Genomic DNA, 25,826 nt, shown 5'->3' on the forward strand with positions numbered 1-25,826 from the left:
GCTCCATTCCAGGATGTTCTCTTCAGCTTTGACCTTCACAAATGCAGACATACATTTCTCTTTGTGTGTGAACATTCAGGCTTCCTTAAGAAAGAGATCTGGGAATGTAAACACACAGTATGCAAGGGAAAGGCTGCTGGTGAGGGAGAACTGACCAAGCAGTCTACGTAATGTCAAGGCAGTGAAATGCACTGCTTATAAACCAATCAAGTGTGTAGAGGATGGGGGCTGGGGTTCAATATGGCTGCCCAGGGGTGGGAGGAGTGTTTAGTGACTGAAATGAAACTTGCTGAAGTGTGGTAGTTAAAGCTCTGATCCAGTTCTTAGGATGGAAAGGAAAGTTGAAAAGTGTGTTACATCAATAATTACAAATGACTGTCTTCATATGTGTGTGGGCATGTGAGGGTGGACCTCTGAGTTAAATAAAATGCCAATTCTTTGTTGTTATGATGCTGGGAATGTATTTTCACTTGAACTAGTTTGATAAAATAAGGGCACAGCTTTGGCTTAAGACGGTAGACTTCACTTACATAGAAGAATATTTAACACCCATGCAAACTGCTCATCAGGTGACTGTGAACATGAAGTTGATGCACCTTGCCCATGGAGCCCCCCAGCTCCCAGTTTTAGTCTTGTTCTCCAGGTCCTCAGCAGTCAGTGTGAATGAGGGCTATGGTTATCTTCGATTCCTTTTTTAGAGAAGTTAAGGCTGTTAGACAGGTGTGGCTACCACATGTAGTTCAGCAGGGCTTTGGGTGAAACCCTTGCTTTTCCTAAATATGACTGCTCTGTGCATAAACTAAGACTGGCTCTCTCACAGCAAAATAGCAACAAACAAATGTGGGCGTGTGCATTCTGCTCCTACTTCCTTTGTGACTGGCTGTGTAAGAGAAGTGAGTGCAGAGCTTACCTGCACTCAAGCATTCCGTCTGCTGACACTGCACTGCTCCGCTTACATGTTTTGGGCAGCTACAGATATGCAAATCAAACAGCTGAGTTTGACTGGCTCCTTTCTAAAGGACTGAGCCCTGAACTCAGGGACAACTAACAGTTTTGCACTGAGTGGCAGTGGAAGGGAAAAGTCCTATAAAGAAAAGATTAAAATGAGAAACTATCTATGTAATAACGGATCATGTGATCTTACTCTCAGAAAGAGATAGAAGAGAGTACATTTTCCTCACGTGTCAATCAAGACCATGTAATCCTTTTTTTTAAAAGAGAACTCGCATAAACAATTAACAAATGTTTGTACTTAATAACAGTTAAGGTGTACCGACTGTAAGATAGCTCTGCTCTCATTTTGAGCATTGTGTGCTGGTTTAATCTACTATGCATTGTTGCACAGTATCCCCAGGCAGTCATGGAAAGGGCGAGGCCGTACAGAAAAGTCTGCATTTTAAATGGGTCTTGTCATTAATGCTTTATTAATTGCCCCAGGCTGCACGAGCCCAGAGCTGGGCCAGATATAACACTATGACACATTAAGGTCAGATCCAATTCCCACTGTGCTTGACGCAATGGGCCACATGGCGAGTGAACCGCAGGAAAGTTCGGTTATGAGATCTTCTCTCCCTCTCTTACTTATGCCGTCTGGAATAGACGGGGTTTGAAATAATGAAAACACCTTAATGGGCCAACACTGCAAGTCTTGAGTTATGGTTGATGGTTATTATTGAAGTTTCTGGTCATTAACAAAAACTCCAGTGCCAGGTGTGCAGTACCTCCTTACTAGTTATTGGTTAGCTATTGGTTAAAGCCTAGATGCCCCTAGAACAATCCTTTTGTCATTCTTCATAGCTGGACACTGGGACTAGATGATAAGATCCAGTTGCTAAAGGCACCTTGATTGTGTGCTACAGAGAAATCAAGCTGCAGCTGGGTTGGAAGCCTCCTCCAGCTGCTTCCAAAGTGCTAGAAGATGCCATGCGGGCTGCTCGGAAAGACATCTGGCTGCGAACCCTACACGTTACAATACCGACCTCCTCCACTGTCAGGTCTGGCTCATTTGGGCAATGGTGGCTGCGACACTACTCTGTGTTTAAGGCTCATACTTATTTGTGTTATCTTATGGGTGGTTTCCGTCCCACTCAGGCTCAATAGCTCTCCCCAAAACCCCACAGAACCCTGGTAAGTTTTATTAATAAGCACTCTGTTAGGCAGGTTCTGAGCTATTCTAACCTACATCCTAGCCATAGGCCCCCTTGTTATTTGCCAACTGAGTCTTGATCTGTTTGCTCTGCTTCATGCATGTCCTCTGGGTGATTTTCTCCTGACCACATGCTCATGGTCCATCCTACGTCATGGAGACCTACTTCTCCTACCTCATTCCTTCTCTTCATGGTCCCTGCCTGAGACCCCCTACTTGATCTCAAGGCCTGCCTTCCTCTCTCTCCTGCCCAGTCATGGGATCTAACCTTTTATTATTCAATCAGGGATGACTGAAGAACATTCTTTACAGCACATTGGTCAAAATAATGCCCATGTCCAAACTGCAACCTGACCTTGTGGCACAGAGCTCAGCATTTAAATACACAGCGTACAAGACCAACCCCCAACACTCACCACAAAAGGAGTCCATACCCAGTACTGTAAACCTTCCCAAAAGTCCACAATAAGGAGTCTAACTCTGTTGTTTAGCTAGTGTGTGTCAAACCACCTTCTAAATGCTTGTTTATATCTAAAGACAATTACCAGTCCCAGCCTTAATCAGAGAAACTTCTCCTTCCAGTAAGCTTCCAGGAGGCAAAGACTCATGGCTGTACAAGATGCTGAGAAAAAGTGAGAGTTGAGCTCAGCCTTAAATAAGGCATTTCTACCATCCCCTCTAAGGCTCAGGGAACACTGTGGAAGGGGACATAGAAAGACAGCAAGAACCATAATGAAGGGGGAAAGACTTCAAAATACCACCTTGTAGATAACGGTAGTCATGAACTTTCAGAGATAACCAATGCCTACACCATGTTTGCACACACAAATGAGCCCATCAACAGTCAAGATAGAGGAGGGTCTCAGTGAGCCCTTCCCTCACTGCTGAATCATTTCCTATGGGTTCAAGAAAAGAGGGAAAACAATTTCCTTCCATTATGTACACAGTGTTGACTATCCCACCAGGCTCCAATGGCTATTCCCAATATACCAGTCACACAGATGGCTCTCGGTAAACTAAATAGGTCATACAACAACAACAACAGATTTTCTTTCAGATTAGATGTAGTACACAATTTTAGTATGCTAAAGCAAAGCTGTAAATATATTATAATATTATATAATAACATTATATATTACCTTAACATAAAACTTTCAACAAATTTGAGAGTTCTGTGACCATAAATGATAAACTATATACCTTGACATCGGATGTATCTCTCTGACTGGTTCTCCATGACCTTGCAATGGAAGAGAAGGTTCGGTCTGGATGGTCAAATTTCCCATCGTTTGCATTGAGGAAGAAGGTTGTGAATGGCTCCTAAATAAAGAAAAGAATCAGTCATTGGATCATTCGGAGCATAGGTACAGTCATTTCTTTGTTAAAATAAAACAAACTACAAATCCCCCAGATTCTCTGAGGCTATGTAGGAAGAAATACAGAGCCCTGGGTAAAGGCCGAGACCAAGGTGTCAATGCAGGTCTGGGCTGACCTGCCATTGCGTTCCACTGTTCCACAGCCTGGAGGGCCCTCCAGCCTCACTGTCATGCATCTTAGCTACAGAGTGATGAAGGGCTTACTATCTTTTTGCAATTGGTTCTCACAGCATTTATAAGGGAGATTTTCTTTCTCTCTAGTAGTTCAGCCTGAATGCTCTCTAATAGGTCCAAGCATTGCAAACCTGGCAGTGTACCGCCAGGTCCTGCCCACCGCTCTTCCCTTTCTCTTTCTAAACTGGTAAATCAAACTCCTAACCACACAGGTCTGGTCCCTTATTGTGCCACCTCTTATGCTTGACTAAAACTCTAAGGCACAACTACTGAGCCTCCAAGTTCTAGTAATTAAAATTCATTATCTGGCTATGCTGGCTAACTCGTACAAATCCGGACTTATCAAGTCGTCCTAGCACAGACCTCCCCCTTTTGTCCTTAAACCCACTTCTGGATCAACACCTGCTGCCACCTGGACTGCATTCTCCACTAAGAAGGTGCCTCCGTCTCTCTCATTCTCTATTTCACCTCCATAAAAAATTGTCATGACCTACTCCACTGAATAAGGATGGACTAACGTGGGCATCACTGAGACCGGACAAGCCTGTGCTCTGTGACTGGTGCCTTTGATTAGCATGTGTCCATTAATCAGGACAACGCCATCACAGCTGCTCTGCAGTTTTTAGGTTGAGCAGGGGACATTGCTTTTGACATTAATAAATTTGTTGCCAAAACCAGTAAATAACATTTCTTCTCGCTAAGGATTCCTTAGGTACCTACAAGTAGAACAACGGCAGATGCATATTTCCAGTGGCATATTTAACCCTTTACTCTGAAGCTCATGATGGAGAGGATCAATGACAAAACTCGTTCCCAAGTGTGATGATGTTAGTCTGTAGGGCATCTGTCTCTTTTCTGTGTTGCACATCTCCATCCACTTCTTAATGTGTTAGGTATCACTTTTGTCCCTTTGCATTCCTAATCCTAGAGGTGGCCACACTGAAGCAACAGGGAATATTTACCTTGTTCAGTATTTTCCTGAAATTTAGCGTGATAGGTGTCATCAATTTCCTAAGTCTGTAATATGTCATCTTTAATTTTAGATGACAGAAGGTGAGATAGAAGATTATACATGATAAAATACAAGAAAACAGGACTAATTTCAGACTGAAAATCACGTATGTAGGCTGGAATTCTACTCTGTTAACATTTTAAGTTATGTGAGAGACAAGTGGATATCACTAAAATTAGGAATAAAAATTGTCTGAGGTATCTCTCACTGATCAACTTGCTTTATAGACTTAATTTACTAATAAAAGTCAGATAGTAAGTGTGGCATATGTGATCACTAAATTAATCAAAGTTGGACTATTAAAAATAAAAATAATAGTGATAAATTGAGCAGAATATGCCTAATTAATTTAAATATTTGATTGTACAGTGTGCCTGTTTTGGGCAAGTTCCTTCACATAACTCTGTCATGTAGCTGCCTCTGTCACTTCATTTCTATAAACGGAAAATAATCTTTGGAGGTAATTATATGAATTAGCAAAGATTAAATAAAAAATGTTAATATACCTTATCTGACACAAAGTTATCAAACAACCACTAGCCTTGTGTACCCAGTGTGCAGTTACTGGATCATCCAAGGGCACTGGCCACTTTCCCTGCCTTGTAACCACTACAGGCTAGTTAATTCCAACCTAGAAAAACAGGTTTCCTTTCCCTCCCTTCCCCCTCCCCTTTCCTTCACTCCACTTAAAAGCCAAAACCAACCCCTAGTTATAGGTCATCACAACAAAGGGAAGATGCAGATCTGAGGTGATGTGGAACCCTGTGGAGAGGGAAGGAAGCATGAGACATTCCTGTGCTATCCTGCTGTCTGTCTCCCTGGCACGTGTGTGCCTCCCTTCAGCATGTGAGTGTGTTCAAGGCCACACTTTCATGCAATGGAGGCATGATTATTTGAGGCCTGAGATACATCTTTCTCTTATTTCTTTTGAAAAAATCTAAAACTAACTCTAGAATCAGTCCACCTTTTCTGTTAATTAACCTGCATGATGTCTGTGTGCCACACGTCTGGATAAATACCGTCTGCCCTCCCCTAAGTGGATATCCTCTCTGCCTTTACGTGTCAGTATCCAAAATAAACACAGTGAAAAGTTTGGTTCAGGTTGGTTCAACGATGATGCTTGTAAACTCGCTACTGGCATTTTTACTAGAAACAGGTATTTTTAATGACGCATTGCAGTTGAGTTTATAGGTAAAATTTCTAAATAATCTGTAATTATAAAGACAGTTGTAAATTATAAACAACACATGTAGAAATTAAAATTTTGAACGTTATCTCGTTAACTCCCTAAGAATCACTGTCACTAAATGTCTAAAGAATAAGCTTAGCACAAAAGGGCTAAAAACACTGTGTTGACCAGGGAAAATGGTCACTGAGAACTAACTATGTGATTATTCTGGGATGATGTCTCCAGTCCAGAAAGGACAAAAGTCCGAGCACATGGTGCCTTACATATTGGTTTTGATAAGAATCCTCCTTTGGAATGAGGGCTCCTTCAGCACTTGTCTGGCAGCCATTAATGGAAGTCTTTCTAGTGATGTTATTGGTGGTTTGCATGAAAGAATGCTCTTCATTTAAAGTAATGAGGTACACAGCTGATCATCATTTCTATGCAGTTATCATCATTGACATACTATATATATGGACGGAAAATGAATTTAATGACTTTAGGTCTAAAAGGCTTGAAAGGTAGAGGACATATACTTATTTTAATGTGTTATATTTTATGAACAGATTCTTAGTGACACAAATTGTAATGCATTTTCTACTTCATAAAATCCGTAGGCTAAGAGTGAAGAAAGCAAGTTTTCCTCAGCCATTAGTTGAATACTTCCTAAGCTGTTCAAGCACAGAACTCCGGTACCTTGCCTCTGACTGCTTGCCATGAGGCATTTGAGCTACATGACTCTTCATAAAAGCAACTCTATCCATGTTCTCTGATACAGCAGCCAACAGACGCTACAGTGTGCTAGAAATATAGCATATTCCTTGAATTCCAAAACAAGTTAAAATATTAAACATTGCATAAATAATTTTTGTTGTTTACATGACTGAACAGTAACATTTTGGGTATGTCAAGTTTAAATTTATGAGACTAATTCTACTTGTTGCTTTCCCGTTTCCACAAGGGTACTAGAAGCTATGAAACAGTCAGTCAAGAGGTTTGCTGTGAGGTTACACTGCTTTGTGCACAGTGGACAGGAAGATCACTGTTAGGCTCTTACACTGTTCTGTGTTCTACCCAGTGGAACAGCAAGTCAGCCAGAGGGCCGCTTGTACTGTGACTGGAGGAAAGATTTAACTTACTGGGAAGAGAAAATATTTAAAAAAGCAATCAGGTGGTTGAGAAGAAGTGTTTTTCTTTTAGTAAGTTTTGCCAGTCAGCCTCCAGGTTTGACTAAATGGCATTCACAAAACACACAAAGTCACTGCAACTGTTTCAAGATGCGATCAAATGTCACTCCAACTTAAACCTCTACAGCACAGTGACACATTCATTGTTACTGTTTTCACACAGCTCTACTCTTCTATCTCTGAGAGGCCTGAGTGAGCCCCACCCTCAGCTCCTGAGTAGTGGCTCAACAAGGTGGTGCCATCAGATTCTGATGAGGTATCAAAAGGCCTCTCAAGAGTGAAAACTTTTGGTTCCAGTGCTTTGAAAGTGTGTTTGTGTTATGCTTCTGGGGGCCGGTGGACTTTAGGTGGACTACTTTGATGGCTTGTGGAGGGCAGTTCTTGGCCTGCTTAGGAACAGCCACATTTTACAAGTGAGAATTTACAGATGCTCTATCCAGCTCGATTTTAACTCTGTGCCTCCTGTATGTGAATGCTTGCAGTGCATTCACGGCTGGGAGCTCACTCCCACTAGTGTCAATGATGACTGGAAACTTAGTTTTATGGACCAATCACTGGTAATTTATCATGTCATTTTGTTTTTTTCTGTTTTCCTATTTCTGAATATAAATCAATTAAGACCACCTTTTATGGCTGTAGCAATTTAGCTACCCTAAATCTTGATTGGTCAGTTCTGGAGTCTTCTCAATTCTGTGGCTGAGCCACAGGATAGATTTCATGAATTCTGTGGGGGAACTCAGAGGTCATCTTCTTTCACTGAATGTGAAGGGTACTCTGCAAGGGTCAGAATCTGACTAGTTAGGCTTGGCCACTAATTATTTAGGGTATAAAATAGGATTAAGATTTTTCTTAACTTCAAACTTCATATACTTAAGCTGAATCTTGGACGGATGAGACTAAAGTAAAATCTTGGTCTGAAATAGAGATCACACCTTCATATCTTTACTTCTGTATGGAGTTGGTTCCTCTTAAGTATGGTAGGATTTGTTTCATCAATATATTAGCTGACTTAAAATTAAAGATGTACACCAGAGTGTCCTTTATGACTGACTTGGGAGTACTGGGTGGGACAAGATTAGGGTCTGTAACAGAGTACCTGCTCTGTTTGTGCTAATTCCCAGCTCAGAAATAAGTACATGTACTTAAGTAACTGGCTTCCCAACCAATTCTACAAAAAAGATTATACATTAAAACAACAAAACAAAACAGAACATCAGCAACAAAACCCAAAACCCAAACCAAAGCCAAGTGCATATCTGTAATCCCAGCATTTGGGAGGCTGTGCAGGAACATCATAGGCTTTGATGCTTTCTGGGCTACACGGTATTCATTTTCTGCTCACTGGCTTTTCTAGTCATTAACATGAACAAGTGTACTTGATTTTCCTTTAATTTACTCACACTGCAAACTCTAGAGTTAGAGGCAGCTGAGTTCATGACACTTACAATGCGTACAAGCCACGACAGGGCGGAGGTGGCCGTTGAGTAGTGTGTGCTGTAGTGGTAGGGTGGGCTTTGACCGTCTTCCCAGGTCTCATAGCGCTCGGCATAAAACACTGCTCTCTTCGGGTTCAGTGCACCAATTGGCTATAAAGAGATAAAAGAAATGTTCTGTTCTGTGCAGCAACAGCAAACATTCTAGAAGTCCAGGCTTCATCCTGAAAGTAATCCGGCACCAACTGACTGCTCTGTATGGCCGCTTCAGTGAGTGGCTTCGATATTAATTACTAATCAGTGTACTTGCTAAAAATACACAGGAACCATGCACATGTGTAAAGTTCCCAGACTTGGCTGTCATTTTAGAAAACTATATTCCCAGGGTGATTCGAAGGTTTTTATTTAAGAATTTCTTATATTTTTATCATGTTCTTGTACATTTCCCAGTCCCTCCCAGAGCCTTCCCATCTCCCTACCTGGCCAATTTTATGTTTCTTCTTGTTCTCTCTCTCAAAATATACCAAACCCAAACCAAACCGAGCACATAAACAAAAGCCAACAAGCCAAAAATTACCAAAACAAGCTGAAAGTGATTATATTTTAAATGTTCAGGTTAAATCAGCGTTTTCATGATGGCTCCTTTCCATCTCTGCAGCTCCTTAGCACACATTATGGAGACCGAACTTGGCCATTATTAAAACATATATTGTTGTCTCTGATGAGTTGGGGAACTTCCTATGGCCTGTGCTATCTGGACTTTGGAGGACAACATGGGATACTCTCTTCCCTCGAAAAGCACATTAACTATCAGACCATGCTTCCAAACTTCAGTCATCTAAACGTGAATGATTCCTCGAACATCCTCACTGTATGAAATGAGGATATGACTGCTCCGAGGTTTTTGTTGTAGATACGAGGGAGAGTCCAGCCATTGGCATCAGGAAGAGTCTAGAGCAGGGCATGAAGGAAGCAGACTGATATGGCCAGCAGACTGAACAGGGCTTTGAGATGAGAGGGTGCCAAGGTAGGAAGGGTGGCCAGAGGGGATGGAAGAGAAGAAGAGAAGAGAGGATATGTGTGTGGGGGAAGGGGGTGGAGATCCTCTGAGCTGAAATGGCAGGGTTATATAGGAATAAGAAGCTGAGGTAAAGACAGCCCTTGAGCTGGAGAAGTCTGGGGTAGGGGGTAGGGCTGGGTTCGAAGAGCCATTGGTACTGAACAAGCCTGATGCCAGCCTGAGCTTAGGTGTGCTAATATGCTAATAAGTACCATAGATAACCCTTTGTCCCCAGTCTCTTTAGGACTGGACACACCTGAGTGCCAATAACAAAGGGCCTTAGTTCAATTGTCTGCTAGCTTTGGTTTTACCTTATGGCAACGTCCACACTTACCGTTTATACACAGGTTACTATTTTCAGTTACATACTGTGCGAATAAGTGTTTACTAGGAGAGTGAAAATGTTAAGCATATCAGGCTTCACCCCAACATTGAATACTATGGGTTAAATAGAAGTCCCCCAAAGGCCCAATCTTAACAGAAACCATAGAAAATTAGTGTTTCAATGGGACATATAATGTTACACTAGAGAGAAAAATTCATTTATAAATTGCTGTGAGCCTTTTCTTTTGGTCCCAGAAGATCAATTTAAACCACACAATGATGTCAGCAGTTAGAGCTGCTAGAATTTCCATAATAAGCTCTTATTTGTAAGGATGCTTAGCTGGAATACTGAAATTATTTGTAAGGCATGTTTATTTTATGTTAGTGGAGCATTCAGTCTTGAACGTGCTGGTGTGTCTTTCTGTTGTAGAAAATCTGTCCATACAAGAGGACCAACCTTATACTGGTACTGTTTGTTTCTAAGACCCCACAAAATACCATGGAAGAAGGAGATGGCCAGTCCTTTAATCTCTTCCAGCATTTCCCCTTAACTACCCCCAAAAAGATAAAATAAATATTTTAATTTTCTTGTTTGCTCATTTTGCTGGTGTCGGAGTTGGCATGAAACAGCTGCACTGTATTAAAGTCTGCAAACCTCTTCTTACTACTTAAAATATATTTCTGGTTTGAAATTTTGCATAGTGAAGCTATATTTTGCCTAGTGAAGTTTTTCTGAAATAAAATGTAAACAATTCTATTTATTACTACTCTGAAAATCATTTTGTTTCAAGTAGTCAAGAAACAAACTCTAAAGAAAGAAAAGCTGCGGCTGTTTTTAGGAGATGGCCGCCTTACATACTCTGTTATAGTGCTACTGATATCTTGAGCATTAACTGGTACATGTCCAGACGTTCATATTCCTGGTAAACTGGGCAGCAACTGTTTATGTTGTATCTACTGAACAAATGATGTTCTGTCATTCACTTTATCCCTCATCATTTATTCCTCATAGATGCAGGAGAAAAATCTGCCTCAAACCAGAGTGCCACAAAAAGCTTCTTTTCTTAAACAAGTCTGTGACTTTATAGTATGGAAAAAATCCTATATGCTTGTATAAAGATTTACATTATTTATGAGATTTATTTATCCATCTTTCATCTATGTATGTATGTATGTATCCATCCATCTATGTATTTATCTATGTATGTATATATGTATGTATGTATCTATCCAACCATCCATCTATGTATCTATCTATCCATCCATCCATCCATCCATCCACCCACCCACCCACCCATCCATCCATCCATCCATTTATCTATCCCTCTATCTACCTACCTACCTATCCATCCATTCATCCATGTATGTATGTATGCATATAGGTATGTATGTATGTATGTATGTATGTATGTATGTATGTATGTATGTATATATCTATCTAATTGCTGCAAGCATACACTAGAGCAGGCTCTACTTAGACTGCACTTTGATATATTTGGGTGAGAAATCTTTTGATATATAAGTGAGTGGTTTTCCCATTTTGTTTCTTTTTCTATTTTCTCTTCCTGTTCCTTTAGCCTTGATCTGTCAGTATTTTCTACTTAAAATGTCTTAAGTTACACCAAGTCATTTTTTTTTAAATAAGTATCTATAAGGTAAGAAAAAATGACTAACAAAAATTGTAGTTAGAAAAATATTTATGATAGAGCATTGAAAGAAAACTGGATACAAAGCTGATCTGGTTAGAATAAGTAGTAAATGTCAACTCAAAGAATGATCAGTTTCATCAAAGCAGATTATAATTTTTAAGAATTAAAGAGGCTTTCAATGAGAAACATGTCCATTACAGTAATCTCAGCATCTTATTCTGGTACATCACTAAAACCTGGAAGTTTGCAAGTCAGTGCTGTGGGCCACTGCCTGATAAGATAACTGCCAAGGACACTATATATTTGCATGCCATTGTTTTCTTATCCACCTCCTAGTGTAATTTACACTAGTGTCTGGGGTCTACAAGGCATCCCTTCACCTTACTTCACCAGAAGGAAACAGGCACCCAATGACCACTCTGTGCTCTCCACCAAAGAACCTCAGAAACAGATGGAACCAGCTAGGCATGATGGTACACACATGTCATCTTAGCATATGAGAGCTAGGAGGAGACCTTTAAATAACCCCAGCACCTGGTATGCAGTAGGTGCTCAATAGATGTGGAAAGCCTGAATGAGCAATTGTAACAGTAAAAATACCATCCCACTTACAATATTTCAGTCAGAGCAGGAGTTGTCTAGAGCATGCCTATTGTGATGGTTTGCATATGCTTGGCTCTATTGGGGCTTGATCCAAGTCAGCACATTTCAAATCACTCTCAGTAACAGTCTTCCATATTCTTACTAGAATAGCCCATTAAGCCCCATTTAAAGTCTTCCACAGCTTTCCAAATCCAAAGTCCCAAAATCCACATTCTTCCACACAAAAGCATGGTCAGGTCTATCACAGCAATACCCCACTTCTGGTACCAACTTCTGTCTTAGGGTTTTGCTGCTATGAACAGACACCATGACCAAGGCAAGTTTTATAAAGACAACATTTAATTGGGGCTGGCTTACAGGTTCAGAGGTTCAGTCCATTATTATCAAGGCAGGAGCATGGCAGCATCCAGGTAGGCATGGTGCAGGAGGAGCTGAGAGTTCTACATCTTCAATGAAAGGAAGCCAGGAACAGACTAAGCATCCTCAGGCAGCTAGGAGGAGTGTCTCCAAGCCCAGCCCCTGAGTGACACACATCCTGCAACAAGGCCACACCTTCTAATAGTGCCATTTCCTGGGCCAAGCACATGCAAACCATCACACCCACTGGAAGAGTGGTTGGTCAGTGGCTGCTTAGATTTTGCTTACTGCCCCTTTGCTCAACACCAGATCAGCCACAAAGAAGGAAGGACAGAAGGAGGGAGAGAGGGAAAAAGGAGAAAGAAATGACAGAAAGAAGTAAGGAAGGAAGGGTGGAGGAAGAAAGGAGGGAAGGGAGCAGAAGGAAAGAGAAAGGGAGGGAAGGGTCAGAAACTTGATCTGGTTCTAGGTCCTTGTGTTATAGATCTCAAGTTTAGTGAGCAGCTCCCCAGTTCAGAGATCAAATTGCTGTGCTCTGCTAGAAACAGCTTGAAATTGACTCAGTGTGTTTGGTTTCTATGGTGAACTTTCTGGGTGTTTTCACATCCTTATCACATCAGAACTTGTGATATATCTAAGTTATCTCTTCTTTCACTGTAATAATCAAGGGCTAAAAATCTATAAAAGAGGCCACCCAAATTCTTATCTTTTCCACTTTCCTGGTCACGAACCATATGACATCATCTTGAAAACCACCTCATGACAATGCAGGACTCACTCCTACAGACCCCTTCGCCCAGCCTTTGTATCTGACCCTATCTGACTCATGCTTTTGGAAGGGGTTCAGACTTCCTTGTGAAGGCTTCAGAGACAGTGCCTAGTACTAGTGAGTGAGCTTGTAGCTCATTTTGCCTAGTGTATGTGCTTTAAATGAAACAGCTAATCTATTCATGTCTGAATCATCAGCTCCCAGTACAATGCCTGGCTCTTGTTAGCAGTGACAGACACTGACTGAATAAAGACCTACTAGAATGGAGTTCCATGTCAAACTTCCATGTGGGCATTTTAGACAGAACGTTTAGTCATAAAGCGAGGCAGACAATGAGGTGAATACATTTGGAGGACATGATCAAGGGAAGCTCTGAGGAATCAGAGAAAGGGAATGCACAAGCCAGTGCACTGACTGAGCATCTGTAAAACGCACGGTGAGTGGGAAAGGCAGCAATTGCCAGTGCGTGTAGGAATACTTAGGTTAACCTGCATAAATGAGCAACAGTTCCTCTGCCCAGTCCTCCTTCCTTTATGAACTGTTCCTTCTTCATTTTTAGAATCACTGGTGCAGGTGGGCTGACCCCTGAGAAACCCAAGATGTCCATTAGTCTATCCTATGTGGCCACTCTGATTGGTGCAGAAATAAGCCCATGGTAAGATTTGACCGAAAGAAACTTGGCTGCTACTATACAGGGAAAAAGCCCTCTCGTGGGGCTACAGAAGCCTCCTTGCTATACGGCTGAGAGCTGGTCAGCCCGACCCCAGAGCAGGGTGCAATGGCCTTGTCCTCAGCAGGTTCTCACAGCACTGAGCCAGTCTGCATTCTTCAGAAACATCGGGTTCACACAAATTTGTCTTTTAAATTGGAGCCTGTTTAACATGACAATCTTGCCCAAATCATTACTATAATCATTACTATATTAATGTCAATATAGCTATTTAATAATTGATAATAATTTGTATAGCAATTAATTAATATAGTAATGCAAATACAGTTAAATTATTTTTATTGGACTGTCAAAAAACTATCAAGTTCCATGACTCTCATTTAAAAAGATTGATACATTTTTAATACGTTTCCATTCGAAACTTCATCATCAGGCAGGTTATATACTAACCTAATAAAACTTTCACTTTGGATATTTTTATTTGTGGTGGAAAAGAATAAGAACAACTAGAAAATTGCCGTAGACTCCTGGAGCTCGTTCTTCAGCTTAATCGCCCGACCTCCCTGTGCACAGACATTCGGCACCCGACCTCCCTGTGCACAGACATTCGGCACCCAACCTCCCTGTGCACAGGCATTCGGCACCCGACCTCCCTGTGCACAGACATTCGGCACCCGACCTCCCTGTGCACAGACATTCGGCACCCGACCTTCCTGTGCACAGACATTCGGCACCCGACCTCCCTGTGCACAGGCATCGGGCACCCGACCTCCCTGTGCACAGGCATTCGGCACCCGACCTCCCTGTGCACAGGCATCAGGCACCCGACCTTCCTGTGCACAGACATTCGGCACCCGACCTTCCTGTGCACAGACATTCGGCACCCGACCTCCCTGTGCACAGACATTCGGCACCCGACCTCCCTGTGCACAGGCATCGGGCACCCGACCTCCCTGCCTTCCTGTGCACAGGCATCGGGCACCCGACCTCCCTGTGCACAGGCATTCGGCACCATTCACATCTCTGCATGTGTATTTGTGCCGCCACATCTCAAAGGCTCAGGCATTATCTCTTCCTCTTTTAAGTGGCACAATAATGTGGGACTCGGTTAAGCCCATCCTCATCTGCCAGTCAAACCACTCCTGTTTTAACAAAATAGATTTTCTTCCACTTGGTGACTAAGTGTGTTTGAGCATGTGTATGTACACATGAACATGTGATTGTGCACATGCATAATGTCTTCCGTTCATGTCAGTGTTTGGAGTTTTGATAAAATTATTTCATTTATTAGGAGACATAGCTGAAAAATGGAAAATCCCACTTATACTTAAATGTGTAGAGACTGTGACTCATGTGAAAATCATGTAAGCACTAGAACCTGGGAGTTGCTAACACGTATCCTGTTCAAGATAAATTTTACAAAAAGATCACATTTTCATAAGGAATATTTATATAGATTGAAAGAAAAAACTAGCTCTACTTGCTGATGGCTGGTACTGAAAAGATTGGTCAATGACAGGCTATTTTATTTGTCAAACAATAAATACAATATATAATGAGTGAATTTTACCATGTGCAGTGTAATTAAAAATCTAAATAAAAACCCTTTTCCATGTTCTTCACTGGTTTCATAAAGATGTCCAGGGGGAAAAATAAGATTATAAATTAAAAAGTCCCATTCCATTCTGAGTGAATGCACAAGTTCAGTTTTAATAAAAACACTCAGGGTCAATGTTTTGGCATTTAAGAAGATAAACAATTTGTAGCATGAAAATGTATTATTCAATGATTTATTTTCATCTTACTTGAATTAAAAATGATTTAGTTGAATCAAGTACTCTCACCAGACTTTTAAATCAGTCATCCCTCAAACAGAGATACTCAGGGGTGACTGGAAATCGATTTTGTATCCACCACTGTAAATGTCCATTGCCCACAAACTGTGACAGGAGAGGCTGTCCTAGTTAGTGTCTCTCCAGCTGTGCTGTGATAACGTTGATGGCAAAAGCCACTTGTGCAGGAAAGGGTTCATGCCATCTTCTAGCTGGTAGTCTATCGCCGAGGAAGTCAGGGCAGGAACGTAAGGCAGGAACTTGGAGACAGGAACAAAGTTGAGGCCATGCAGGAGTGACACTTCCTGGATGGATCTCCAGGATCACTGTCAGCTATCTTTCTTATACCTTCTAGGACCTGCCATGGGCTGGGCCTTCCTACCTCAGTCATTAGCATAAAAACAACTCACAACTTGCCTACAAATCAATCTGATGGAGGCATTTTCTCAATTCAGGTTCCCTCTTGCCAAATGACCCAGTTTGTGTCAAGTTGACAAACAAAACATCAACAAACACCAAAAATAGCACAGATGCCCTTCAACACTACTATCAAATCTGCATGCTATGGTCATTTTAAAGAGGAGGAAACAAGGTGAAAGAGGCAAGGTGACTCTGTAAGAGCTTGGGCAGAGACATTCTGATGCTCAGCTCTGTTATTCTCAGTTTTACGACTAATAGAAGAAAAGAGCTTCATGATTCCAGGGCTGCCTTTCTAAGAATCCAGTAAAAAGATCACACCCCAAAGATTCAGTTTCCTGCGAATTTAGAACCCAGTGCTACGTTCCTGACTATGGCATGGACCTTGTTAGCGCGATCCAGCTGGCTCCAGCTGGCTCCAGCACATGCCATGGGCCAGCCCCTGAGTCAGGGACCTGGGCAAGAACATTAGTTTTACTTCTGCACTTCTTATTTGTTGATGCTCTTTGCATAGTCCTGGAGAAAAGTGACTTAATTGTCTGCATGCTTTTGTTAAATACTAGATGCTGCACTACAATATCCAGTAGGAAACTGGTATTTTGTGGGTTTTAGTTGTGAAGACTTCTGGGAGATATGGCAGACTGGAAGCTTCACCATGAAAACCCAGTAAAGGAAAGAAGTGGACAAAGAATTCACACCACTTTCAGCACTGGTCAGTGAAACGTCTTTTTGGTGGTTAATTCAAAGACATGTAACTGGTCAAAGCACTGGCAAAGTGAGTGTTCAGCCCTCTGTGGCACATTTATGTCAAGCACCTACTACCAGGTGTCAGGACTGCTGCAGGAGAGAGGACAGAAAGAATGTGAGAACCAGAGAATGAGGACCAGTGTGTGAAAATCTGTCTTCTGAATGTGACACAGCAATGGCATCATCAACATACAGTGGGTATGTTTACACTTAGATCAAACCATGCAATGCTGCACACGGAGGGAGGAGACCCCACTCCTAGCTGAGGGGCTGTTAGCGGGTGATGGCTCTTGTAGAGGTAGCAGTTTTTCTTTGAGCATGTGATACCTGAAAGGTTGCCCATGCTCCATTGGATAGCACATGCTCATGCAGCCCTAATTGGATTCAGAGGCTTATGATAAAACTAAAAAGAAAAGAAGACACTGAGAGATGTGGTGGGGAGTTTGTGGGATAATGGGGGAGAAAAGAAGGGTAGATAAGAATACATCAAATATACGCGTGAAATTTCCAAAAATAACTTGAAAATGGCCGTGCTGACTGAGAAGGGTCTGTTCTGGCCCAGAGACAGAGCAGGGTAACCGCCATTAGGACTCAGGACCTGCAGGCAGACTACTGAGCACCCAAAAGAGCCTTAGAAGCACTCTCCCACCTGAGCCCACAGGTGAGCCCCCACTTCCTCCTCAGTGATTATCCAAGAAAGACCACCTGGAACTCTCAGAGTACAGATAGCACAGTGTGCTGACTGGGAATGGTCTGTTCTGGTCCAAAAGCCACTGCTATCAGAACTCACAGCCTGCCCACAGAGAGATAAACACTCAGGAGCCCACAGGCCCACAGACCCACAAACCCACAGAAGATACAAGCTCCAGTCAGAAACAACAAGATCACCTAACATCACACAACAAAATGACAAGAGGAAGACAGAAGAACCTAAGCAATGAAAACTAAGACAACCTGGCAACTTGAGTACCCAGTTCTTCAACCACAGCAAGTAGTGGATATTTCAACACATCAGAAAAACAAAATATGAACTTAACATCATAGTTCATGATGATGATGGAGGTCCTTGAGAAGTGCATACAAAACTCCCTTAAAAAAATTACAGGAGAACCAGGAAAACACACGTAAAGAAGTAGAAGCCCTTAAAGAGGAAACACAAAAAAATCACTTAAAGAGTGACAGGAAAACACAACAAAACAAATGAAGGAAATAAAAACAATTGAAAACAAAAATAGAGCCAATAAATAAATCACAAAGAAAGACAACCCTGGAGATAAAAAAAAAAAAAAAAAAAAAAACAAAAAACAAAAAAACAAAAAAACCCTAGGAAAGAGACCAGGAGTCATAGATGCAAACATCCCCAACAGAATAGAAGAGATGGAAGAGAGGATATCAGAGGTAGAAGATACCATAGAAAACATTGAAACATTAGTCAGAGAAAATGCAAAAATCAAAAAGCCCCTGACGCAAAACATCCAGGATATCCAAGACACAATGAGAAGACCAAGCCTAGGGATAATAGGTGTAAAAGAGAGCAAAGACTGTCAATTAAAAGCCTAACTAACTATATTTAACAAAATCATAGAAGAAAACTTCCCTAACCTAAAGAAAAAGATGACCATGAACATACAAGAAGCCTACAGAACTCCAAATAGATTGGACAAGAAAAGAATTTCCTCCCAACACATAATAGTCAAAACAACAAATGTTCAAAACAAAGAAAAATACTAAAAGCAGTAAAAGGGAAAAATCAAGTAACATATAAAGGCAAAGGTATCAGAATTACACCAGACTTCTCAACAGAGACTATGAAAGCTAGAAGATCCTGGACATGTCATACAGACCCTAAGAGAACAGAAATGCCAGCCCAGGTTACTATATCTGGCAAAATTCTCTATTACCATAGAAAAAGAGACCAAAATATTCTAGGACAAAACAAAATTTACACAATATCTGTTCATAAATCCTACAAAGGATAATAGATAGAAAACTCCAACACAAAAAGGGAAACTACACCCTAGGGAAAGTAAGAGAATAATCTTCTTGCAACATAACCGAAAGAAGAAAAGCACACAAACATAGTTTTACTTCTAACAACAAAAATAAGAGGAAACAACAATCACTATTCCTTAATATCTCTTAATATCAAAGGACTCAATTTCCCAATAAAAAAGACAGAGACTATCAAACCAGATAAGTCAATAGAATCCAGCATTTTGCTGCACAAAGAAAACTTATCTCAACGACAAAGACATACACTACCTCAGAGTAAAAGGCTGGGGAAAAAATTTCCAAGAAAATGGTCTCAAGAAACTAGCTGGAGTAGCCATTCTAATATCGAATAAAATAGATTTTCAACCAAAAGTTATCAAAAAAATATAAGGAAGGACAGTTTTTATTCATCACAAGAAAAATTTATCAAGACAAACTTTCAATCCTAAACATCGACTCTCCAAATACAAGGGCACCCACATTCTTAAAAGAAACCCTACCAGAGCTCAATCCATATATTGCACCAAACACAATAATAGTGGGAGACTTCAACACCCCACTCTGATAAATACACAGACAATGGAAGCAGAAACTGAACAGAGACACGGTGAAACTAACAGAGGTTATCAACCAAATGGATTTAACAAATATCTACAAGAAATTTCATCCTAAAACAAAAGAATATACCTTCTCAGCACCTCATGGAACCGTCTTCAAAATTGACCATACATTCAGTCACAAAACAGGCCTTAACAGATACAACAAAGGCCACGGAGGAGTGCTGCCTACTGGCTTGCTCATGTAGCCCAGGCAGGCCCATCTGCCTAGCAGTGGCAGACAGTGGGATGGCCCCTCCTTCATCCATTAGCACTTAAAATGTACCACAGGCACACTCACAGGCCAATCTCATAGACATAATTCCTCAGTTGAGGTTCCCTTTTCACAGGAGATTAGTTTTTATATCAAGTTGATAAAAACAACCATTTGCATACAGTGTGCCATGGTCCTTAAAAATCTACACTATAAATTTTCATTTTCATGTACACTCATACACATAGTATCTACTCAATGTTAAAAAACATGATTTAAATTTATTTTGATAAAAAACATTTATTTGTGTATGTGTGTTTGGGAGTGTATGTGTTTGTATGTGTATGTGTGTGGAGCTAGAGACTGCTCTCTCTTGAGGAATGAGTGCAGGTCAGCTTGATGGCAAGACCATGACCATCAGAGGCCAAGACATGTCTCTCTGGCTCACACAGACAAGACTGTAAAGTTGCCTTTTTATCAAGTAGGTTTTGCATTAGTGCCCAGTGAGTACCCCTCTACACTGGCAATGCCCAGAGTACCCCTCTACACTGGCAATGCCCAGGGAGTACCCCTCTACACTGGCAATGCCCAGGGAGTACTCCTCTACACTGGCAATGCCCAGGGAGTACTCCTCTACACTGGCAATGCCCAGGGAGTACCCCTCTACACTGGCAAGGCCCAGGGAGTACTCCTCTACACTGGCAATGCCCAGGGAGTACCCCTCTACACTGGCAATGCCCAGGGAGTACCCCTCTACACTGGCAATGCCCAGGGAGTACCCCTCTACACTGGCAAGCATGTAAACTGTCTGCCTGCACAGTATACGTTTTCAAATAGGAGGGTACTATTAGCATCCCTGCACCTGAAAGATATTTCAGTGTATGGCTTATGGCAATGACTGAGCATTCTATCCAGTTGTGTCATGCCACACATCCACACCAACTCACCAGAACTCATCACTGTCACCTGCTTATCACTGCCTCAGTGCTCAGATAAAAAAGTGAGGCAAAGAGAAAGCGAATAGCTTTTCCTAATGCCCTGCTCTGTAAGTGTGAAACTGGGATTTGAGTGACAGGCTAGCATAACTGAGCATGCCCGTTTTAATAACAGGGGGCATGATTCATAGCTCAGGCTGCTGAGCTGCTCTGGGGACACTTAGCTGCTCTAGTGTACCATCCCATTTAATGTTTCTCTCAAAAATTAGGTTAACTTACCCCACATCTTCTTTGTGTTTCTTATCCTCATGAGTCCTTTCTGAGAAATCCCATCTTCTCTGTCTGCACAGATCCCTGCTAATTTCCCTTCCTTCTTCCTTAGTGCTAAAGCCCTTCACACTGGGTCCTATTACTGTGGTCAGGACAGCATCCCCTTTTCACCTTAGAAACACAGCACTAGAATAAACAGATGCCATGCTTTGTACCAAGTTTGTATTTTTTCCCTGTGACTAACCCTAAGCCACTTCCTCTTGAACCTGCTTTCTCAGACACACGTTTCCTCCCATGCTGCAGAGACAGCTGTGCAACTGTGGCATGCGTGGACAAGATGTAGAAACTGACCCCCAGAAGAGGGAACAGGTTTCTTACAGACCCCCACTGAGCATGTGCACTGACAGAACCATTTCTGTTGTAGCTTCTGTGCAGCAAAGATCTTTGTACTGTTAACTGTTACCTTTGACAGATCCCTGAAGTTTCCTGGGAGAGTCAGGTCCAGCTCCTCTGATTCATAGTTTGTTAACACCCATGGAAACACAGGATATTGGTTCAGATCATTATAAGTCCGTCCTAGAGAAGAGAAGAAGTGAAAATGTGGATATGCTAACTGCTCAGAAAGCACTCTCTGTGCTTAGTATAGGTAAGGTAGCCACCGTATTTCAGGAGTAAAGTACCTCTTTCATTGGTCTAAGTTTCTGATAAACAAGTGTCTGAAGTGTCTTCCCATGAATAATTTCAACAAGAGCTTCCCTCGGGTGACCCTGCTGGCTGGTCATCACACAGGATGCCTTCCCTCGTGATTAACCACCTCATACGTAGTTCTGGTCATGGGGCCCAGTTCTCCCACACAGGTGCATCTATATTACTTCTTTCTATGCTGACACAGATGACTAGAAACTGCACCATCAGTGAACAGACGCTCTATTACACAAACATCAAGATGCACTGGAGAGGTTTCGAATGAAGCTTTTGCACAGTGCTTGCCTGGAACGAGTTAGGCTCTGAGTTCTGACAATCCATGGCAAGAATCTGCAAAGGCAGGGAAGCATGGGGGGCAGGATGAAATGTGGAACACACTCTTCTCCCCTCCCAGTAGATGCCTTTCTTTCTGTGCTGTTTTGTTGCACTTGGGTAGAGAACTGTAGAACTGCTGGGCTCCTCTGCTTAGTGTGAGAACAGTTCAGACTCTCCAGTGGGGACAAAGCATGGTGGGAATATGGAAACTTCCTGAAGGCTGCTCCCCTAATCCTCTAGGTGAAAGATGCTACACTATTTAAGTAGCAGTGTCCTATCAGATGTGTGGCAGCACATTCCTGTAATTCCTGTCATCTAAGAGATGGGTGCAGAAGAATCTAGATTTTCAGGCAATCCAGAGCTACATTGTGAGATCCCATCTCAAACTGAGACCAGGTCGGTAAGGAAACAGCGATGAAGCAGAGAAGACAAACTCCAGCCAACGGTTCCCGGTTAGGCAGGGAGCGAGGGCCCCACTTCCTTGGTTATTTTTCTTTCTAAACCCTTTGTGTCTTGGCAGATACTCTCTGGCCAGTAAGTACTCTCGATGGAAAGAACATGCATGTGATAGAAACAGAATAAAATAATCCGAGCCAAGTGAGCGCTGTAGCCAATTCCTGTGAGGGACTGAGCAAAGGCACAGGAGCAGAGATGGGAGAGCTGCACTGTGGAGCAGGCACAGGGAACAGTTGCAGCCAGTGGATAGGTATAGATTTGGAGTGGCTTTAAGCCTTCTGCACATGAAAATGTTCTGGGAAGGTTCTAGTTTTTTTTAAAAAAAAGGGAAGAAAGAAAAGGCTGCCAAGGTCTAAAGTTCAGAACACAGTGATCTGGCCACATGGGCGTCTGACTGATCTCAGCGTCCACTCATGGGCACACAGCTGGGGCACTGTCTGGCCAGGCAGGTGCTTTCCCACTTTCTCCATGAGTCCACGAAGATTTCACTCTGTCATTTTCTAGAATAATACCCTATTACACAGGTCACACATAAAAACAAGTTATGATTGGAAATAGATTGTACAACTGTTTTTAAAATTTTAAAGATTATTGTTTTATGTGTATAGGTATTTTGGCTGCATGTTGGGGCCCATAGAGGCTAGAGAGGACACCTTTTCCTCTAGAACTGGTATTCTACATTATTGTGAGCTGCTATGTGGGTGCTGGGAATCCAACCCAGGTCCTCAGGAAGATCAGCCAGTGTCCTTAACCACTGATATACTCCTTCAGTACCTGCCATTAAATTTTTGATGCTATTTATTACTTGTAGCAAGGAAAGTTTGTCAAAATAAATAAAAAAACAACATATGTTAAATCAGAATTTAAATGTTCTTATTCATGAAGATAGTATAAGAAGGAGGATGCTTAATGAGTAAATTATTTTTTAATATACATGTATTCATAATAAAGAAGAAGATGTTAAGCTACTTTCAGAAACATTCCAAAGCAAAGAAGCATTATTTTAAAAACACACACACACATAGACAAAGTAGAGATGCTCAGGACAATTGCTTGCAAGCCAATTTTAATAATTCCTGAGAGCTTTGATAAAAATAAATAGTAATAAAAATTTAGTATTTTTATATTACTATAGCTTTACAACATTGTTCTGATTGAACAAAAACAATAAACTTTAAAAAGTAAAATGGCATCAACCAAGTTTTGGTAAAATTCTCTACTTTTGTTTTGTATCAGACAATATATTTTTACTTGAATTAAAAATTCAGTGTGGCAAAGGTCAGGAAGAAGAATAAGGATGATGAAGCAGTACTCTGGGATCCATAACTCAACGTTTCACTGAATTAGCATTCTTTGCTTTACTGAACTTGTTTACGACATGAGAAAAAGTAAGAATTCTAAATCCTTCGATGAGATATATCAAAAGTAGTATCTGTTTACCTCTGGTGGCCTGACGTTTATACATTGGCTGCTTCTGCTTTGTTCTTGAGCACAGCCCACATGTAACAAATACACCTGTGCTGTCCTGGGAGGCTCTTGCTTTCTCTGGTGGTGGTAAGAGCCCATGGTACACGGTAGGCTAACTGTGCTTCTAAGGATGTATCTCAGAAGATGCATATTAATACTTGAAGCCCATGGCACTAATCTACTCAAACAATAAAAGTGAAGTGCAGTAAATGAGATTTCAGAACACTGGATATGTTTCTTCATTAAACACACACACACACACACACACACACACACACACACACTCACTCACTCACTCACACAACCATTTTAATTAAACCATCCAGTTTAATGTTTTTATATGGCACTTTAGTTTTGAAGGTAAAGTGATCTAGAGACAGCTGACAAGGAAATTATAACTGCAATTCCTTGGTGAAAATGTTAATGACAGCAAAATATCGTTTAATGAGATGGCAGCGGCACCTGGATTAGCATGCTGTAAGAATGCTGTTCCTGTGTCGTTGTCGTCTTCACACTTTACAGACATTTTGTCATCTCTAGGTCATTAGGAAAGAATTTTTAATGATTTTTCTAGAAGCAAGCAGTTCAAGTTCCATCTAATTAGATGACAATAACAAGCCCGACGCAGGCAGTAGCTAAATATATACATAATTAACCAGGGAGAGCTTGTTCATCACAAAGTAAGAACCTGGAAAGTGCTAACCAGGAGAACAGGGCTGGGCTTGGAAAAGTTGTGCTGAATTCATTAGCTGATCATATGAAAAACAATTCAAAATCCTTAAAAAAAATACCCTCAAGTCTAACGGGATCATTTACACAGACCCGTGCTAGCAACCACTCACTGGTTTGTTGTTGTTGTTTGTTTTAATGCAAGAAAGCCAGCTCTTAACATCTTTTCCTAGTGTTATCTCAGAGTGTGTGAAGTGAGGCTTGGGCTGTATCTCTCAGAACATGATAGCAGAAATCAGGTCACTTCTGAGAGCCACAGGCAAAAACCTAGTTCAACTCCAAGAAGCTTTAAGGTTATTTCACATAACCTAGTATAATATTTTTGAAAACCATCTTAAATATCAAAAATAAATATATTATGGATTACCATTTTATTGTAAAAGCTAAGCCTTTAAGGAACACTTAATTAAATAAAGTTGGGCATGGAGAAATGTGTTTGCAATCCTGGCACTTGAAGAATGTGGTAAGAGGGTCAGCGCAGAGACAGTGTCCCAGTAACACCAAGTGAGGCAGGAAAGACAGTGCAGAACCTGTGAGTGCTACAGGTTCCCAATGACACAGTATGAGGGATGAGAGGAGACTAAATTACCAAGATTGCAGCTACGACACAGCTAGGCTTAGGCACTATTTGATTCTTAATTAATGCTTCCACTCTTAGTGAATATTTGCTATATTTATAGATAAGACAAAGGCTGAACACATTATTGGGCTTTAAGTAATTCCTTTGAAAGCCACATTTTATGACTATCTGGCAACTTCTCTAGTAAATATGCACCTGTGAGTATCTGTGTGTCTATAGGACATTTATCATATTAGGGGGGTCTCCTATGCTCCAATGCCATGCACTATAAGGCAGCTGTTACCTATTTCTAATCTCACTGCTTTCAAGCAGCTAGAGATGAGAAAGAAAAACTGGTTAAGTCAAATAGACATTAAGAAGCCACCATGGAATAGGCCACACAATGGATTGTGTAATTCAGGCAAGATATTTTAGCATAGAAGATAAACCTGAGTGAAACATTATGACCAAAATGCAAAAAGTGAAATTTATGAAGCCACACTGACCTCCTTTTATCAAAAGTATCAAACTTGAAAGGGCCATTCCACATTAGACTCTGATTCTGTTCCTAAGCTTAGTTCTTGCAGGAACCCCACGTCCACAATCCCAGGGAGTTCGAACAAAGAACCATTCACACAAAGATGCCCAAATGACTAAGTCTGTT

The 25,826-nt window shown here is 41.3% G+C and overlaps 1 protein-coding gene across 3 annotated transcripts in view; it reads right to left on the reverse strand.

Moving 5' to 3' along the window:
* NBEA (neurobeachin) overlaps window positions 1–25,826 on the reverse strand; it is a gene marked incomplete at its 5' end in the record, with an annotated part of 531,924 nt that overhangs the window by 60,644 nt on the left and 445,454 nt on the right. For all 3 annotated transcript variants that reach the window (XM_080929212.1, XM_080929210.1, XM_080929211.1), the window contains 3 exons: window positions 3,347–3,466; window positions 8,509–8,649; window positions 21,395–21,507. In XM_080929212.1, the coding sequence (XP_080785338.1) occupies window positions 3,347–3,466; window positions 8,509–8,649; window positions 21,395–21,507 (374 nt within the window). The remainder of the gene's footprint in view (window positions 1–3,346; window positions 3,467–8,508; window positions 8,650–21,394; window positions 21,508–25,826) is intronic.

This window comes from Micromys minutus (genome assembly GCF_963924665.1).
Source record: "Micromys minutus genome assembly, chromosome: 15".
NCBI classification, from domain to species: Eukaryota; Metazoa; Chordata; class Mammalia; order Rodentia; family Muridae; genus Micromys; species Micromys minutus.